The sequence below is a fragment of the Lepidochelys kempii genome, chromosome 5 (assembly GCF_965140265.1).
Source record: "Lepidochelys kempii isolate rLepKem1 chromosome 5, rLepKem1.hap2, whole genome shotgun sequence".
In the NCBI taxonomy this organism is placed as follows: domain Eukaryota; kingdom Metazoa; phylum Chordata; order Testudines; family Cheloniidae; genus Lepidochelys; species Lepidochelys kempii.
Window position 1 is genome coordinate 20,379,946 of NC_133260.1, and position 19,463 is coordinate 20,399,408.

Here is a 19,463-nt window from a genome sequence, read left to right on the forward strand (position 1 = left end):
TTGAAAAGGTATGTGTTTATCAAATACTATGCCCACTAGTCTGTTCTTTTCTTTGGTTGAAGCAAAAAATGTCTGCTGAAACCGGTTAACTTTCATGACCATAATTTATCCATCCTGAAATGAGTTTATTGAACAAGAATAATCTGTGTTTTGTTTTTTTTTTTTAATTCTATTCTGCCATGGCTTTTTCCCCTGTTAATGACATCATTGAGCCCTTTTACATTCAAAGATGTCACTTTTAGGAAGACCATTGAGAGTAATTGTTTAGCTTATTGAAAAATTTGAGATTATTGTGATATTTAGCTGTTTGATGTCATGTATCCTTCTCTGGTCAATGTCTCACCTGTTCTGATTATGTTGCATTCATGATTGTGTTCCTGAATATAGCCTGGTTTCTGTTTTGTAAACTTCCATACATATATTTCTTGTATTAATTCCCCCCGCCTCCCCCCGCATCCTGTGTTTTCCCTCTCCTCTCCTGCATTCCCCTTACTCTAAAACCACAAATAAAATACCAACATAACATGTAAAATAATCCCCAAATGACTGTGCTTTGCTGAACTCTGTACTCTCCCCATGAGCGCTTGGATTTCTCTTGCAATCCAAAGGAGGTACAATTTTCACTTTGACCCTCAACCTTAGGGATAGATTACCATCTGATCATTTGAGTTATGGGGAGGATTTACACAGAACCCCCTAAACACTCTTCCCAATCCCCTCTTTATTTTCTCCAATCTCCTCCATCTTTGGATTCCTTCCTGCCCCCTTCGTCTTATTGTCCTTTTATTTCATCTGTGTTTTAAAATACAGAACCCAACTGTTAATGATCACCCCCAATTAAAGCAAATTCATACTATTTCTTTTATAGCATTTACATAGTTATTCAACTGTTCATTCCTGGTGACTCCCAAGAAGTGCCTTCTGGTTAGTCTTTAGGTTATTCTCAGGTGTCCAAGTTCTCTTGTTCAGCTTCACTACTGCCATTGCCCATACAGTCGCTGGAGACGTTCTTTTGTCTTTTCTTTCCTATCTTCTTTTTCCTGGATTTCACTGTTTGCCAAGAGTTTTTCAGACGCTTATCTGTAATTACTGCCTCTGGAGAGTTGTCTTCTACATATGAGATTTGGATTTTTATCCCAAGTGGCTGGAGTTTGTTTTCCCCCCCCCACACACACTTTTTTTTCAAGCTTCTAACTGTATAATGCTGATTTTAGAACCGGAATGAGAGTTTAAATGGGAATTCCCACCTGTAGCAGATATCTGAGTGTTGCTGTAATTTCCCCCAGCTCTCTCCCCTTTTCTAAAGTTAGGGCAGAGAGGCCATGAAAAAAATTGCAGCTTGTGGTCTTTGAATATGAGCTCTGAATGCTCTCTGGCTTCCTTCCTAATTATTTTTTTCTGCTGATAATCATGAATTTTCACATTAAAGTCTCCAGGTTTATTATTATTGAGGGAGGGAGGTTAGCAGCATCCTATGTGATCTCTCCACTTTTACCTCTTTTAGGAAGCTCAGATGTAACAACTCCACAATTAATGTTTTTGCATACCAGATTGGGTTTCCTCTTTCAGCATTTCCAGGCAGCCCCTTATTTCTGTTGTTCCTTCTCAATCTGTCAACCAATTTAAGATGCAGCTCTGCTCCATCAGTGCCATTCAGCTCTGCTGTTCTTTTTCTCTCATATTTGCTTTTCTTAGGCCAGTCTCTAGCACGCTACAAAGTCCCTTCCTTCCTTCTTTACTGCAAGAAGTTCGGTGTCTCATCATTTCTCATGGCCTTAAACTCAGATATCATCTGCAGAATGTAGCCATTTGATTTTTCCTCAGCCCTGGTATTTCTGCCTAATATGGCTGCCATGTATTCACTTGGAGTCTGACAGGTCTCTCAATGCAGTGAGCCTGAAACACTCTTCTTAATGAGGTATCTTCTTAAAATTTTCATATTTTCTTGAAAAGGAGTACTTGTGGCACCTTAGAGACTAACCAATTTATTAGAGCATAAGCTTTCGTGAGCTACAGCTCACTTCATCAGATGCATATCGTGGAAACTGCAGCAGACTTTATATATACACAGAGAATATGAACCAATACCTCCTCCCACCCCACTGTCCTGCTGGTAATAGCTTATCTAAAGTGATCATCAGGTGGGCCATTTCCAGCACAAATCCAGGTTTTCTCACCCTCCACCCCCCCACACAAATTCACTCTCCTGCTGGTGATAGCCCATCCAAAGTGACAACTCTTTACACAATGTGCATGACAATCAAGTTGGGCTATTTCCTGCACAAATCCAGGTTTTCTCACATCCCCCCCGCCCCCATACACACACAAACTCACTCTCCTGCTGGTAATAGCTCATCCAAACTGACCACTCTTCAAGTTAAAATCCAAGTTAAACCAGAACATCTGGTGGGGGGGGGGGTAGGAAAAAACAAGAGGAAACAGGCTACCTTGCATAATGACTTAGCCACTCCAAGTCTCTATTTAAGCCTAAATTAATAGTATCCAATTAATAGTATCCAACTAACACGGCTGTTACTCTGAAACCTGTCATATTTTCTTGGAGAATCAGTCCTCTGCTCTGTCTTTTTTGGGAGTTAGCAAGGCAATCTACCTCCATCATCCCCTCAGAGCTCAGCCTTCAGGCACCCCTGTTATTCTGGCCCCTGTTGATCTCCCCTGATTAAGCTAGTTTTAACAGTCATGATCTTCTTCCAGTGCTATTTACTGTGGTGTGCATATCCTCCATGCACCTGAGACCAGAAGATTTTTCAATAGCAGTGTTGTTGGTCCAGGTCTGTGCCCTATGCTTCCTCATGTTCAGAACCAAGGGTGCATAAAGGGCAGTATGGACTGACCTCCTCTCTAGTTTCTTTCTACTACTTGTAGTCTGTGATGGAGTCATTTAGTGTCCTCAGCTTTTGTTAGCTGAGGACACTAAATGTCCTCACAGTCAGACCCACTTTTGTTTTTCTTGTAAATATTTGTTCTTAGATAGTTAGCTGTTAGTATTATTTAGATGGCTTTGGGATTTGACCTGCCCCTTTCCCCCTGTCAAGGTTCCTCCCCCACTCTGAACTCTAGGGTACAGATGTGGGGACCTGCATGAAAACCTCCTAAGCTTACTTTTACCAGCTTAGGTTAAAACTTCCCCAAGGTACAAATTAATTTTATCCTTTGTCCTTGGAATAGCCACTGCCACCACCAAACTCTAACTGGGTTTACTGGGAAACATAGTTTGGACACGTCTTTCCCCCCCAAAATCCTCCCAACCCTTGCACCCCACTTCCTGGGAAAGGCTTGGTAAAAATCCTCACCAATTTGCATAGGTGACCACAGACCCAAACCCTTGGATCTGAGAACAATGAAAAAGCATTCAGTTTTCTTACAAGAAGACTTTTAATAGAAATAGAAATAAATAGAGGTAAAGGAATCACCTCTGTAAAGTCAGGATGGTAGATACCTTACAGGGTAATTAGATTCAAAACATAGAGAATCCCTCTAGGGAAAACCTTAAGTTACAAAAAAGACACACAGACAGAAATAGTCACTCTATTCAACACAGTTCTTTTCTCAGCCATTTAAAGAAATCATAATCTAACTCATACCTAGCTAGATTACTTACTAAAAGTTCTAAGACTCCATTCCTGTTCTATCCCCGGCAAAAGCAGCATACCGACAGACACAGACCCTTTGTTTCTCTCCCTCCTCCCAGCTTTTGAAAGTATCTTGTCTGCTCATTGGTCATTTTGGTCAGGTGCCAGCGAGGTTACCTTTAGCTTCTTAACCCTTTACAGGTAAGAGGATTTTTCCTCTGGCCAGGAGGGATTTTAAAGGGGTTTACCCTTCCCTTTATATTTATGACACCCCCTTACTAGCTCCACCATCCAAGGCACTTACTGTGCCCAAGATACCAGGCTTTAAGCCCTGCCTGGCCTGCTCCCTGATCTTCCCAGTTAGTGACCCTCACAGGAGCTTCCTGTACTGTTTTAGGAAATCACACATTCCTTTTAAGTGCAAAACTGCCATTCTTTTTCCTCCCGAATAGACAGTCTGAGAAGTTTTGGCTCTGCAGGCATTTAATGGAGCTCTCTTTGAGACCCCTTTCTGATCCTAAGCCTTCCTGCTCCCTTGGACTCTGATTGGAGCATCCAGGTAGTGACCACCAGGCACTGATGCTGTGTAGCTCTAGAACTTTGAGCAAGCCCAAGGACTTGTGTAAGAAGAGGCATGAGGAGGGTAAAAGCCCAAACACCCCCTCAAGATGAGGGATAAATTATCCCACAGCTCTTCTAAGGAAAGGACCCTACCATTGGCACCAAGTGAGACTCCACACCCTAGTTAGGTGAGTCTGGAGCTCATGAGGAGTACCTGTCAACATCAGCGGTACCAAGTGCTAAGAGTGCCCTAAAACTGTCTACGCCAGGGGAGGGACTGACCCCTGTACCTACTAGAGAGAGAAGGGAGCCTTCATTTGCACTAGCGGTACTGCACTGCAAGAAGACCGCCTTGCATGAAACACACACTGGTGGATCCACCTAGAGTCAGGAGTCCTATTGTGACAATTGGTCTATAGCTATTGCTTGCTTAGGAATTTAGCATGGAAAGTAGGTCAAATTATTTTCAATAAGGAATGGTATAAACTGGTGCAAGGGAACCAGACAGAGACTAAATTAGTCTAAACATAATAGGTCACATTGGTATAATTCAAGGACAGTGTTGAAATCATGGATGTGGAACTGGAAATTGATGTGTTGAATAGTAGACGTGTTTGGACAAAATAATGCGGGGATGGGCTATTTCTCCCATCACTGCCTTTTTGGGTCCCTAAGGAAGGACACTGTGTTGGGAGAAGAACCGATGGATGCTTCTGGAGTGAGCTTCACCATCATGGTTGTCACCACCACCATATCTTGGAAGCACAGACCTCCGTTGTCCTAATCCCAAGGGATGTCATGACCAACTTGGGATCCAGATGACATTGCCACTCCTACTGGCTCCATTTGAATCCCAAATACCACCTGAGATTAAATGGGATTGGACTTTAACAGCAGCAGCAGGAACAACCGCTGTAGCTCATACCAAATAATGTGTCTCTCCCGCAAAAGGACAGTTATTACCCTATTTGATACCATTTAAGGCTCTATCTATGCTACACAGCTTTTAGCAACGTGGCTGTGTTGCTACAGCTGTGCCGCTAAAAGTCATGCAGTGTAGCCTCTGTTTGTCGGCTCTCCTGCCAACAAAAAACTTCCACCCCCAATGAGTGGTGTTTGCATTGTCGGCAGGAAAGCGCTCCTTCCGACAATGCGCTGTTCACACTGGTGCTTGTCGCAGCAAAACTTTTGTCTTTCAGGTTTGTTTTTTTAACACCTCCGAAAGACAACAGTTTTGTTGTTCAATTTCCAGTGTAGACATAGCCTAAGAGACTGTCAAACAAGGGGGTTTTCCTTCTAAAAACTCTGTCCAGCTAAAGGGAAAGGGAACAAAGGATAGGATGTTGTTTAAAATCAAAGTCTTATTTAATGGTTTACATTTCAAATGCTTTAAGTATTTTTCCTTCTTTTTTGTATCTCAAAAGGATAAAAGAATTTTTAATGGTGTGTTTGCCATGGTGTTAAGTGGGCTGAAGTCTCTATATACCAAACCCTGGACCTTATGTAACTGTTTAATGTTGGATGGTGACTGGGTTATGTGAACACCTTTGGCCCATATATTCCATCTAATTTAATACAACAGTCCCTCCTGCTCTTTGCCTTCTAGGGCTGCATATTCCTTTCTCAAGGACCAGGTGATCTACACCAATCCGGAGTCATTGATCCTTTCAGATCATATACTGCCTAGGTACATTGCTACAGTGTTGTGTCATCTGCCAGTTCCATGAATCTTCTATGGCATAGAAGCCAATGCGCCACTTGCCATTTCCTTTCACCAGCCAGAGTGTCAGAAGGCAGATGGTTGGCTCCACCAGTAAAGTCAGGCAACTCCTATTTTTCTGGTGAACAAGAAGTGGTACTAATGGCTTCTCTGATGGTCCTGAGACGAGAGATTAGCTCCCTGACAGGGCTTCCAGAGCCTTCCGGTTGCCTCCACATTCCAGTGGAATACATTACTGGCCTAGGGACCAGTGGTAGCCCCTTTTAGAATCTTCCCCCATATCCTTATGATCCCACCCATTGGCCAAACTGGGTCTCCAGGGATCCTTACTTTAGCTCTCTGGAGTACAAAGATGCTGGGCAATGCTTTAGACAGAAGTAACCTCCCAGAGAGAAGCTTCAGTCTCCCCAGGAATATTTTGAGGAAGATGATGTCAGGCTGTCTGGAGTGACTCAGAAGCAAGAGTACCAACCTCAGGGCTGACTGTTAAGAAGCACAGCACAAACTCCAAGCTGATTGTGAGTTCTATACTTAGATTTTACCAACCAAGTATCAAGTGTGAACTCCTTAAGCACTATAACCACCTTAACCTGGATTCCCAGACAGTACCCTTGAGTACTGTAGTCTATCTTAATCACCCAGGTAAGCTTGCCTTTGTGATAAGTGGTCCCTTTCACGAAAAATCACAACAATATTCTGGTTACTCCCAGTACCAAAGGGCCAGTCACTTACCCCAGGTCAGCTGCACCTTAAATCCTACACCAAAGACAATGCTTGTAGCCAATCCTATAATAAATTAGCTAAAAATTTATTAATTAAGAAAAAGAAATGAGTTATTTACAAAGTTAATGCAGGTAACCTACACACAAAAATGAGTTAGTTGTAGGTTCCAAAAGATGGTAGAAGCTTGTATAATAAGCAAGATCTATATGCCTTTTAGGGCTATCCAGGCCAAGCACTGAGGATCTTTTGCTTATGCTTAGTAATCCTTCCCCTCAGTGTCCAAACAGCATAAAGATACATTTCTCTCTTGTCAGGGATTTTTATTCCTTTCCCTCAGAGTTCATGCTGATGGGAAGAGTCCACATGCACGTCTCCTCTTCCTGGGTTTGGCAGAAGCAATCAACAAAGTCTTTGTTCTTTGATGTTTGACAATGGCTCATTTTGGTTTCAATGGGCCTTCTTGTGTGTAGGACCTAACACCTTCTGTAGGAAACCAGCCTTTACATTAATTAATGCTTCCTTCCTGTTTAGTGAGTTACAAAATTACAGAGGTTTACAATGCAAACGCTTAATATAACCTTATAACATGGGATACAGATGTTAAGTGAGATTAATACATTTCATAAACTCTGAACACATTTTTATAAGTCTAACACCTATTTGAATAATACTAACACACTGGTGAGCCAGACTGGTTTCCAGCTATGCATTCATCAGTGTTCAGTTGAGGCCAAGGGGCCTTGGCATTACCTGGCACTTGGTCTGTCAGAGGAATAGCTGGCTCAACCTGTATGGCCGGATCCAATGGTAGCCCTTTCTTCTTTCTCCAAGTTGAGGCAGTGGCACCGCCTGAATCTTGCCACTGGATGATTATAATCTGTATCAAGAGCTTTTGATGAGGATTGTGGAAACTCTCTAGAGCATCTTGGAAAGAGGTTCAAGATCCAATGCCTAGGCTACTGGACATCCACCTGACTACGGGCCTTAACAACGTGGTGCTCCCTGTTAATGAGGTTCTATTGGAACTTGCTAAAATGGTTTGGCACACCCCAGCTGCCTATACACTGACTCTGAAAAGGGCAAAGAAAAAGTACTTAGTTCTATCCAAAGGACTAGACTATTTGTTCTTTCACTCTAGTCTGAATTTTCAAATGATCTAGGCTGTCATGCAGTGTCACAGACTGCACCAATGTAGGTTTCTGATTTGGGAAAGGATGCTAAGAGACTGGATCTTTTTGGCAGAAAGAATTTTTTGTCAGCTGTCCTCTTACTTTGTCTAGCAAATTACACGGCATTAATGTTCACATATGACTATTACAACAAACTGTCAGAATTAGCTAATTAGTTGCTACAGGAGCTCAGGTCCCAGTTCCAGCCCATCCTTGACAAAAGGAAAATTGGTTGCCGGAGGATCCCTTCAAGCATCGCTCAATGCAGCAGATATGGCTTCTTGCTCCATGGTGACTGGTCATGATGAGGCAGGCTTCATGAGTGCAATCCTTATGGCTTCCCAAAGACATCCAGGTAACAGTACAAGATCTCCCCTGTGAGGGTAACAACCTGGTTTAATGAGTAAAGAGGTGAGTCATTTCATTCCCTTAAGGACTCTCCTGCAACTCTCCACTCCTTTAGGATATAAACCCTGGCATCCTGGAGGATATATTCCAAGCCAACTCCTCACAGACACCATCCTGCCTCTTAGCCCTTCTATCATAAAAGGGCCTATGAGCCCCCTAGGAAGTGTCAAAGGGTACAACAGAGCAGGCACAGTGCACTGCTGTCATTCCCTTTCAGTCCCAGCTTCCCACCAAGAAAGCATTTTGATGGGACTGTTGAGAGTCATGAACCAGTCTCCATACTGCCTGTTACTCTCCTTCATTCACCTCCTACCCCAGTGCGTCCTGATGTGGCAACATATCACATTGGACAAATGGGTCCTAGACATCGTCACGACCGGTGACACCAGAGAATTCCATTCTGCTGCTCCTCCGATCCCCTCCTCCCCTCCCCCATCCATCACTCTTCTTTGGCAGGGTTATTGGCCTAGCAGATGGGGGCAGATAGTAGATGTGATATATCTTGCTTTTAGGAAGGCTTTTGACGCAGTCCCACATGACATTCTCATAAGCAAACTAGGGAAATGTTATGTAACGGAAATTACTATAAGGTGGGTGCATGGCTGATTTGAAAGTCTGTACTCTAAGAGTAGTTATCAGTGGTTCACTGTCAAACTGGGTAGGTGTATCTGGTGGGGTCTGGCAGGAGTCAGTCCTGGGTCTTGTACTGTTACCCCAAAATTTGGACCCAAGGGACCCCAATAATTGCTTGCTGATGTTTGTAATTGTCAGTTTGGCCCATTTCAATGGGTAACAGGAGGTGGCCTGCCCTAGAGGAATTGTCTGGGTTTTATCAATGAGTTTGCCTCTGACCCTCAGAGGACTTCCCAGAACAGACTAGTTCTGTTGACCTGGATACAGCCCTCTGCTCAAACTGTTGATATTCAGGCAGACATTGCTTTGAAAACAAAAATAACTTATTTAAATATAATATTCCCTAATAGATTCATAGATACTAAGGTCAGAAGGGACCATTATGATCATCTAGTCTGACCTCCTGCGCAACGCAGGCCACAGAATCTCACCCATCCACTCCTGTGAAAAACCTCTCACCTATGTCTGAGATATTGAAGTCCTCAAATCGTGGTTTAAAGACTTCAAGGAGCAGAGAATCCTCCAGCAAGTGACCCATTCCCCATGCTACAGAGGAAGGCGAAAAACACAGTAAATATAAATCATAATAAAACAATAAAACGAGCATGTATAAGCAGGGGCATAGCGAGCAGATCGAGGGACGTGATCGTCCCCCTCTATTCGACATTGGTGAGGCCTCATCTGGAGTACTGTGTCCAGTTTGGGGCCCCACACTACAAGAAGGATGTGGATAAATTGGAGAGAGTCCAGCAAAGGGCAACAAAAATGATTAGGGGTCTGGAACACATGAGTTATGAGGAGAGGCTGAAGGAACTGGGATTGTTTAGTCTGCAGAAGAGAAGAATGAGGGGGGATTTGATAGCTGCTTTCAACTACCTGAGAGGTAGTTCCAGGGAGGATGGTTCTAGACTATTCTCAGTGGTGGAAGAGGACAGGACAAGGAGTAATGGTCTCAAGTTGCAATGGGGGAGGTTTAGGTTGGATATTAGGAAAAACTTTTTCACTAGGAGGGTGGTGAAACACTGGAATGCGTTGCCTAGGGAGGTGGTGGAATCTCCTTCCTTAGAAGTTTTTAAGGTCAGGCTTGACAAAGCCCTGGCTGGGATGATTTAATTGGGTATAGGTCCTGCTTTTGAGCAGGGGGTTGGACTAGATGACCTCCTGAGGTCCCTTCCAACCCTGATATTCTATGATTCTATGAATCAACAATACAATAAATCTCAAAAGCATGTATTAAAGAATACACACCATCAATTCAAAGGAGGTTATAATGGATCACAAATTGAATGAGTCAACAATGGGATTTAGTTGAGAAAAAGGCTAATATTCTGTGGTGTATTAACAGGAGTGTTGTATGAAAGACAAGGGAGGTAAATTGTCCCACTCTGTTCAGCAGAGCTGGATAAACTGGAAAGTGTCCAGAGGAGAACCACAAAAATGAAAAAAGGTTTAGAAAACCTGACCTATGAGGAAAGGTTTAAAAAAAAAAATTGGCATGTTTAGTCTTGAGAAAAGAAGACTGGAGGGGGGTGGGGGATAAGTCTTCAGATACATTAAAGGCTGTGCTAAAGAGGACTGTGATCAATAATTGTCCATGTCCACTGAAGGTAGGACAAAAATTTTTGGCTTAATATACAGCAAGGGAGACTTAGGTTAGATATGAGTGTTAAAGTGTCTTTGAAATTTATTCCCAAATTTATCCCAAAGGTCCTGTGACACAACTAGCAAAAGGTTCTTTACAAGCAACTCTTGTCTGACCTCAGGGCCTGGCTAGACCTGCAGATGTAGAACGCTTTGAGTTAAACCAGCCTTCGTAGAGTGCAGTAGGGAAAGTGCTGCAATCTGTCCACACTGACACCTACAAGCGCACTGGTGTGGCCACATTAGCAGCTCTTGCAACATCCACAGAGAGCAATGCATTGTGGTAGCTATCCCAACATGCAAGTGGCTGCAACGTGCTTTTCAAAGTGGGGGGGGGGTGGAGTGTGACAGGGACTGTGTTTTGTGTGTATGTGGGGGGAGAGAGAGTGGGTTTTTGGGGGGGAGGGCTGAGAGCATGTCAGCATGCAATCTTGTAAGTTCAGACAGTAGCAGACCTCCTTCCTCCCCGCCCCTCTCTCTCACCCCACACACACACACACACACACACACACACACACACACAGCATTCCACAGTAATGGTTGCTTTGTCTCAGAGCAGATAAGCAGCCTGCTGTCAGAAACTGAGCTTCAAAGGGCATATCCGCATTCCTGCAGTGATTCCAAAACAATGAGAAGAGTGGCCCACTTGACTTAAGGGGATTATGAGATGTTTCCGGAGGCTGATCAGAGTGCAGTAATGCAACACCTCATTCACACTGACGCCTGGGCATTTCAGCAAGGCGCAACAAGCATTAATTTTCTTGCCGAGGTGGAGTACCAGGAGCGCTCTAGCCGTGGAGTCAGAGCGCTCTATGTGCCTTGCCAGTGTGGACGGGTAGTGAGCTAGGGCACCTGGGGCTGCTTTAATGCGCTCTAACTTGCAAGTGTAGCTAAGCCCTCAGAAACTCAGTACTCCAAATATACCACTTTCATGGGGTAGCATGTGAGGTCTCTACTGAAATCTTGTTACTTTTCAATATCGATAGTCATGGCATCATGTGCATATGGATTATATTTAAGTTGTAATGTAACAATGTAAAATTATGCCCTTATGGTCTTGGAGCAAAAGTGAATCCCAGGAAATATCTCTGTGATGGCCCATTCAAGTGGGAGGAAGTTGTCATCCCTCCCTGGTTAGCTAATTAAATGTATTGCTCAATTATCTATCTTTGCATCAACTCAGAAAAGTCACTGGAAAACCATCAAAGACAACCTATAAACATCAAAACCACTTGGAAATGAAAAGAAATGATATGTTAGTGAAGGGATCCCCGTCTGTGAATAAAGACAAAAGACTGATTCAGTATATCTCAGGGTGGAGAAAGACACCCTGCATCCACTCACTGAGGAGGTACCGTGATAAGCAAGGGTGCTTCATGAAACCCTAGGTCCTAGCTATTTGGATTTATCAAGAGCTGCAAAAGACTGAATTTGGGGTGACAATCTACTTTATTACATAGGAAAGGTAGCTATTAATAAAAGTAGGCCCTAGTTTGCTTTTTTAAAAATTTCGTTTTTTATGTAACCATTTGTTTCTGTCCCTCTCGCTTGTTTCTATTTGAATCTCTATTTTTTCTTAAATAGATTTTCTTGTGTTGCATTATAAATGCAGTCATGTGCTGTGTATAGCCCACTGCTCCTGTATCAAAGGAAAGCTGGTAGAACAGGGTACGCTGTTCCTTTGGTAATGGAGGATCTGGGATTTCTATGGGTATCCAGTGATCAGGGGGACGTACTGAAGGGACTCGGCTGGGATGCATCTGTTGTCTATCTGCAGGGCAAAAGGGTATAGCCCAGAGGGGAGTGCTTGTGTGGCTGACAGGCTGATTGTGTTAGGGAGTGAACACCCAGCTAGCACAGATGAAACTCACTCACCCTAGAGACAGATGACAACAAAGTGACTCTCAGCCCTGGGTACCCCAAGAAGCATCACAAGTGGCCTCTGAATTTCCCCTGTGTTAGACTGTTCACTTGCCCATCTTCTATGCGAAACCTCACAATAACAGTGATGACAGGAATAGCCACTCTTTGAATGTCCGCAGAGCTTTAGCCTTACAAAGGACAAAGCCCTTTATTCATTTCCATCACCAAGAGCATGCAAGGAGAACCAAAAACTCTCAAATGAACTTTAGGGATATGTTCTCCTTTGCTGTGATCTTATGGAAGCCCCTTCCCCTCTGGGTATTGGAGGGACCTTTTAACGAGAGGCAAAAGCTGTTTCAGTGGCTTCCCGGCAGGGAGTTACCCTCTCGGATGTTGAGCTCCATTCACTCCTTTACTAGGCATTATGCCCTGGTTCAAGCTTGATTGGCGGATGCCTCCTTTGGTTTGGTGATTCTGTGATGCAACATTCTTCCTTGCTCCTTCCTCCACAACGAATACTGCTTGGGAGTCATCGATAGTGAACACCCACAGAGACGAGCACCTGAAGAAGAAATGGAGTTTACTCACCTTATAGTAACTGGATTTCTTCCGGATGTATGGTTCCTATTCCACAACCTGCTCTCCTTCCCCTCTGCTCAGATCCTCACTTGAATTGCAGTGAAATAGGAACTGGAGGGATGTTGGTCCACACCGCCCCTTTTACGTTTGGTTCAGAGCACGAGGAGGTGTAGGACACAAGCACAGATCAACAGACACTGGTGTTAAAATTTTTTTTGGTTTCAGGCACATGGAGTGCATGCACACCCACTCTGAATATCCATAGGGATCACACATCTCAGAAGGTTTTGGTAACTGGAGTTCATTTTTTTTCCTGTTGATTACAGAGTAAGTAGCAAATATTGTTATAAGAAACAAATGTGGGTGGAACTACTATTTGAAAATAGTGAAGGCTGGTGAGTATCCAAGTTTGGGGATTAGTGGTTCTCTTACTTACAGTGGATTCTACTACAGTTTGGCTTACTCTAACACCTCCCCTCCACAATGAAACCAAACCATCATGTGGTGGATGGAAAATAGGCCAGAACCCTCTTCCTCAAGGAAAAGTCACTCATTACAGTCATGAAATTCTCTCCCAAGGAGAAGCCTAATTTGTTTTTAGGAACAGCAATTTCTTTTTTTTCATATACCTGAAGTAAGCATAAGCCTTTTTTTTTTCAGCTGCTAAATAGAGGCATAACGGCTTTGGGCTCTCAATGTCTCCACTCTGTGGACTTACATTGTGCAGAGATGATCTTGCATTTTCTTTCTCATTCCAGTGGGAAGCTATCTCCTCTAACGGTTGGATTTCCTTTCCCTAGTCTCCAGGTGGTAACTCTTTGAGTTATGCCACCTTTCCTTTTTAGGGCTTGTCTATACCTGAAAATTATTCTAGAATAACGTAAGATGTGAAATAGTGATTCCAGAGTAACTCGATATGTAGAGAAACCCTTAGTGTTCTCCTTCCTCTTTTTTTAGGTCAGGAGAGGCTTTTTTCTTCTTCTTCTTCTTCCTGGAAACTGTTGGAAACCTTTTAGAGTCTGTGGACTATGGTCCTAGCCACGGTCAAACAGAGATTTTAAAGGGAATTTACTTGAAATTCTTTGTGGACCTAAAGAGGGAAGCGCCTGATTCTTTTTATATGAAATGGGTGAACAACTTAATGAATTGCAAATATTCCGAACAGAATCCATCAGATCCAGGCTGCCCATCATGGATCACAAAGACCACCTGATTTCATGGCCTTAATGGACCTAACAATGCCTCTTTTTACATCCCTATCACTCCCTTCCACCAAAAGTAACCTGAGGTTTCTACTGGGTGTTAGTATTTCCAATTCAATCTCTTCCATTTGTCTTGGCATCTGCCCTGAGAGTGTTCACAAAGGTCATGTTGGTCACAGCACTAGTCTGTTGTTAAAGGGGTTTTGGAGAATTAATCGTTGGAATGAATGGTTTCTTTGGGTACACAAATATGTTTTAGAAAAAAACCCAGAACTCCAAAGTCCCATCGACTTTGCATATGAGCCATACATTTCAAGGTGTACCTCAATACTAAGCAATGTTGCCTCAACCAAATGAACGAGACAAACTCTTTACTCATTAACATTCTGATTTATAGTCAAGAAATGTGGCCAACCAGTTATAGATCTGTTTGTATCAAAATGTGGTAAGGAAATTCTCCTCTTCTGCAGCTGGAATGGTCAGAGTTGTAGCTCCAGGTGACCTCCCAACCTTGAACATAGTGAGTAGAACTGACAGAAATTTGGAATTTCTGTACCATGGGATCTTCCAACACTTCAGCTTTTTTCATATTGAACTGAAATGAAAAGTAGAAATTTCCCACAAAACAAAGCCTTTGAAAGTATTTCAGTTAGAAGCAATCAAAATGTTTTCTCTTGACTTTGAAATCTTTATGTTAAATTTTGAGGTTAAATGTTAAATTATAGTAAAAATCGGTGATTGATATTTCAACTGGTAATTTGTAATTGGTTTTCTAAATAGCAATTTGTATGGTGATAAAATGAAAATAAATTTAGAAACAAATAAGTTTTAAATGATCCCTTACAACAAGGTTGAAATGGAATATTATGACCTTATTAAAATGCTTCATTTTGATATTTTTTTAAATGAAAAACATGAAAACTTTTGATCAGATCTTCTAGTTGGCTCCTCTATAATTCCATATTCCCATTCTAGTGATGAATTATTAAAATTAAGAACACAGCATTGATCATCCTCTAAGTATTTAGCTGAGTAAGCAAAAATGGTTTTTTGAGGGTCTGCTTATTATATCAAAGAATCCATCAATGCTTCTTTCCATGAAATACTTCATCCAGGTCCAAGCATCCTGTGCTCACCTGCCTGGAAGTTGAGTGGAATTAACCAAGAGAAAAACTACTTCAAAATTATAATACTCACGTTCCTAGTCTGTAAGAAAAATCTCCACTAGATGGTACTTTTTAACTGTTTATTTGGTGGATTCATCTTCAGCACCCTGTAACCATGTTGTCTAGGTGGCGCCCATTTGTAGTTCATCAGTGAATGACTCTACACAGCAGGTCTCTGATGGGTGGGTGTCGCCTCTTTTAGAGCCAATGACTTGGTGCCTTAGCCCTCCCGGTATGGCATACTGGATTTGTACCCCTTCCAGCATGTTAGAGTCCAAAACAAAGGAAAACGTTATACTAAAAATCAGGGTAATCCAAGGATTTGTTGGCAGGTCTCCAGGCTTGTGTCTGTGCAGTTAGTCTCTCCTTGTCCTGTGCTTAGTCATCCCATCCACCAAATGGCTCATCCATTGAGCGTGGAACCTTAGATTCTTGGCTAGAACCAGATTTTCCTCATTGAGGAAGCACTAGAGCTCTGTTCTCCTTCCTGGTTAGATCTCAACTGGGCTAGGTCTCCACCTTCTAACTCTCTTCTCCATGCCTAACATTGACTGACTGCAGATGTAGTGGGGCAGGGTCAGCTGAGTCCACAGGCTTTCCTTAATCCTCTCAGTGCCAGTGTGGCATCTATCTGCCCCATCACATATGCTTAGCAGCAACAAGTGATACTTTCATTTTTCAGCAATTTAAAAGCTGTGAAATTACCCTCAGTCTTCACTGCCACATGATTAAAGCACCACTGCTTTTACTGCTTTAAGAAATGGAAAAGGAAAACCTAGTTCTTTAGTCTTAGTATTTAATAGGTGGTCAGAAATAAAGGTTGTTGAAAATATTTGCATGAGAGAAATCGGGAATCCTGGGCTCTACACTGCATCCTACTAAATATTTATTATTATTTGTGACAAGTCTTGGTGCCTCACTTCTTCTTTCTGTTGTAACTAAAAAAATAATGCCAGAGAAGCAGACCTTGCATGGAAGGGTGTGGATTTAAAAAAAAAAAAAAAGAGAGCGAGAGATGACTCTGAGAAAGGAAGGGGAATTAAAAGAGGGCTGATTGCTATCTGACCTAAACATTTGGGATGGACTAGATCAGTGGTTCTCAACCAGGGGCTTGTGTACCCCTGGGGATACACAGAGGTCTTCCCAGGAGTACAACTCCTCATCTAGATATTTGCCTAGTTTTACAGTAGGCTACATAAGAAGTCAGTACAAACTAAAATTTTCACATAGACAATGACTTGTTTATGTTGCTCTTTATACTACACGCTGAAATGTAACTATGCTATTTATATTCCAATTGATTTATTTTATAATAATATAGTAAAAATGAGAAAGTAAGTAATTTTTCAGTAATAGTGTGCTGCACAGGCACGGCTTCCTCTGGGCCCCAGGGGTGTTCAACCCCCTGCTCCACCCCCTTCCCCCAAGTCCCCACCCTCCGCCCTGCCTCTTCCTGCCCCAGGCCACACCTCTGCTCCGCCCCAGGCTCCCCTTTCCCCCAAACCTCCACCACACTTCTTTCCACCCCCGCCCCACCTCTTCCTGCCCAGTTTCACCCCCTGCCCCAAGTGCGCCCCATCCCTGCTCCTCCCCCACCCAGCGCCTCCTGCACGCTGTGAAACAGCTGATCGCAGCGAGTGGGAGGCACTGGTGGGGAGGGGAAGGAGTTGATCGGTGGGCCACTGGCAGACGGGAGGCGCTGAGGGGAGGGGGTAGCTGGCTGCTGGTGGATGCTAAGCCCCACTAATTTTTTTCCGTCGGTACTCCAGTCCTGGAGCACTCACGGGATCAGCACCTATAGTGTGCTGTGACCCTTGTATTTTTATGTCTGATTTTGTAAGTAAGTCGTTTTTAAGTGAGGTGAAACTTGGGGATACGCAAGACAAATCAGACTTCTGAAAGGGGTACAGTAGTCTGGAAAGGTTGAGAGTCACTGGACTCGATAACCCAATATAGCTTTCTTGAAACCAAAATAATTCTGTAACTTGCAAGTCCTTTGAAAAATGAAGTGCATAGGCATGATCAGAGTTACTTACCGTATATGTTTTTTAGGGAGATGTGTCTGTGGGATGTGAATGATGGGAGATGTATAGAATTTACAAAACTCGCCTGCACCCATACTGGAATACAGGTTGGTATAGTATTCATGTAAATGCTAAAATGTTTGGGAAGGCCAGTACTATATTTTATACAGTTGAGGAACTATTTAGCTCCTTTGCTGTAGTCTTGTTGCTGTACTTGTACTGGGCTGTTATCTTCACAAGTTCAATTATGCCAGTTTATAAAATATATTTCTATGTTGTCACATGCCCTAGAAATGTGTTGCATTTCAGCTTTTGAAAAAATGTCAAGAATTAATTTACAGTGATCATATTTATCATCAGGCAAGTAGCACTGCTCCCCACAGAGACCAGCTGGAATGTAAATATAATTGAAGCCAAATATTTGGTCAGCCAGTTCTGAAATTTTTAAAATATCTGGTTATGTGATGTAATACCACAATGCGTTTTGGGGCATAAGGGGGTGTGGATTTAAAAACAAACAAACAAATTGTAAATACCTGGCTGGCTCTGCTAGTTAATCAAGGAATTCTAATTTATCAAAATAATTTATGAAAATAGAAAATAATTGTAATACGCAAATAACACCATAGAGATCAAAAACCTATAATTAGATTGTGATTTAAAAAATATTAACTGATTTCTTAAGGGACTGTGTTCTCTTTACAACAGTTCTACCAGTTCACAGTTGGGACTCAGCGTGAAGGCAGGCTACTGTGTCATGGTCATTACCCAGAAATTCTTGTTGTGGATGCTACCAGTCTCGAGGTTCTTTATTCCTTAGTGTCAAAGATTTCTCCCGACTGGATCAGCTCCATGAGTATTATTCGATCCCATAGAACACAAGGTAATGAGAAGTTGTTTGGGTTTATTGTACTTTTCTTTAAGTAAGAAAAACAGCTACTTTTTGGTCTAGTCTCCTGGCAAAGTCTAGACTGGAATGATGTCACTTCATGTTGAAATCACACATGTTTTCAAATCTTTCTTCCATTTGAAGGATTAAGGCTATCTTTGCCAGAAATCGTTAAGTTCTAACCTTTTAAAAAATACAAGTGGGAGAATTTGGTGTCGGTGAAAAGTACAGGCTTAGCCTTTGATACTGCAGTTTTTTGGCGGTTTTAGGTTGTTGTGTTTTTTGTTTTGTTTTTTTGTTAATCTACAGAATAAGTATTACTGTTCAGACACTGGCTTTGTATACTGGCCTCAACTGTAATTTAGAGCAGTCGCTTCTAGGAATGGTAGTGTAGTTCAGTCTCCATACGTATTTAGGTTTCAGAGTAGCAGCCGTGTTAGTCTGTATTCGCAAAAGAAAAGGAGTACTAGTGGCACCTTAGAGACTAACCAATTTATTTGAGCATAAGCTTTCGTGAGCTACAGCTCACTTCATCGGATGCATTCAGTGGAAAATTATGCTCAAATAAATTGGTTAGTCTCTAAGGTGCCACTAGTACTCCTTTTCTTCATATGTATTCAGTAAATCGTTACTACTGTGTAACCTGGCCCTCTGCATGAGTCTATCCAAACCCCACAGAGGGAGACCCAACCCTAAAGAGCTCATGTGATCACATCTGCACAATCTACTTGGAGTGGAGTCTTATTTTGACATCTAAAGTAGGCAGAGCCTTGGCTCGTGTGCAGAGCTTGGGAGAGTGCCACTCCGTCATTGTTTTTTCTCTCCAGTTTGAGCTCTGCGTATGTATGCAGAGAATTCTTCACTCCCACAAAGCAAAAGAACAAATGGGAAATTAGTGCATTGCTTTCTTTGCGTGTAGTTTGCCAGTTCTAATTTATCCATTTGAATTTGGAACGAGCATTTCATGAATTTATTAAAAACTTTTAGCATATCTTTGATATTTGTAATCTCTTGTTCAACATATCCTTCATTTTATTGTAACTTCTTTTCTGCCCCTCTTTCACCCACCAGAGGATACTGTCGTAGCAGTTTCAGTGACTGGTATTCTGAAAGTGTGGATTGTAACTTCTGATGTTAGTCGCATGCAGGTAAGCAGAGGAGTTTCTGAATCTGAATTCTTCCTTCACTGTCAAACATTACATGGGGCATGAACAAGGCTGTGCATTTTCTGTTGTGGGCCACTCTCGGTATGTTCTCTGTGTTGAGTCCCATAATTTTTCCCTCTTGAGTAT

The 19,463-nt window shown here is 42.4% G+C and overlaps 1 protein-coding gene across 6 annotated transcripts in view; it reads left to right on the forward strand.

Moving 5' to 3' along the window:
* WDR7 (WD repeat domain 7) overlaps positions 1–19,463 on the forward strand; it is a 385,390-nt gene that overhangs the window by 34,641 nt on the left and 331,286 nt on the right. For 5 of the 6 annotated variants that reach the window (XM_073343603.1, XM_073343604.1, XM_073343606.1 and 2 more), the window contains 3 exons: positions 17,311–17,389; positions 17,991–18,165; positions 19,243–19,319. In XM_073343603.1, coding sequence (XP_073199704.1) covers positions 17,311–17,389; positions 17,991–18,165; positions 19,243–19,319 — 331 coding nt within the window. Of the gene's footprint in view, positions 1–8,856; positions 9,378–17,310; positions 17,390–17,990; positions 18,166–19,242; positions 19,320–19,463 lie in introns of those variants that run through there. The other variant, XM_073343608.1, reaches the window with a different exon arrangement.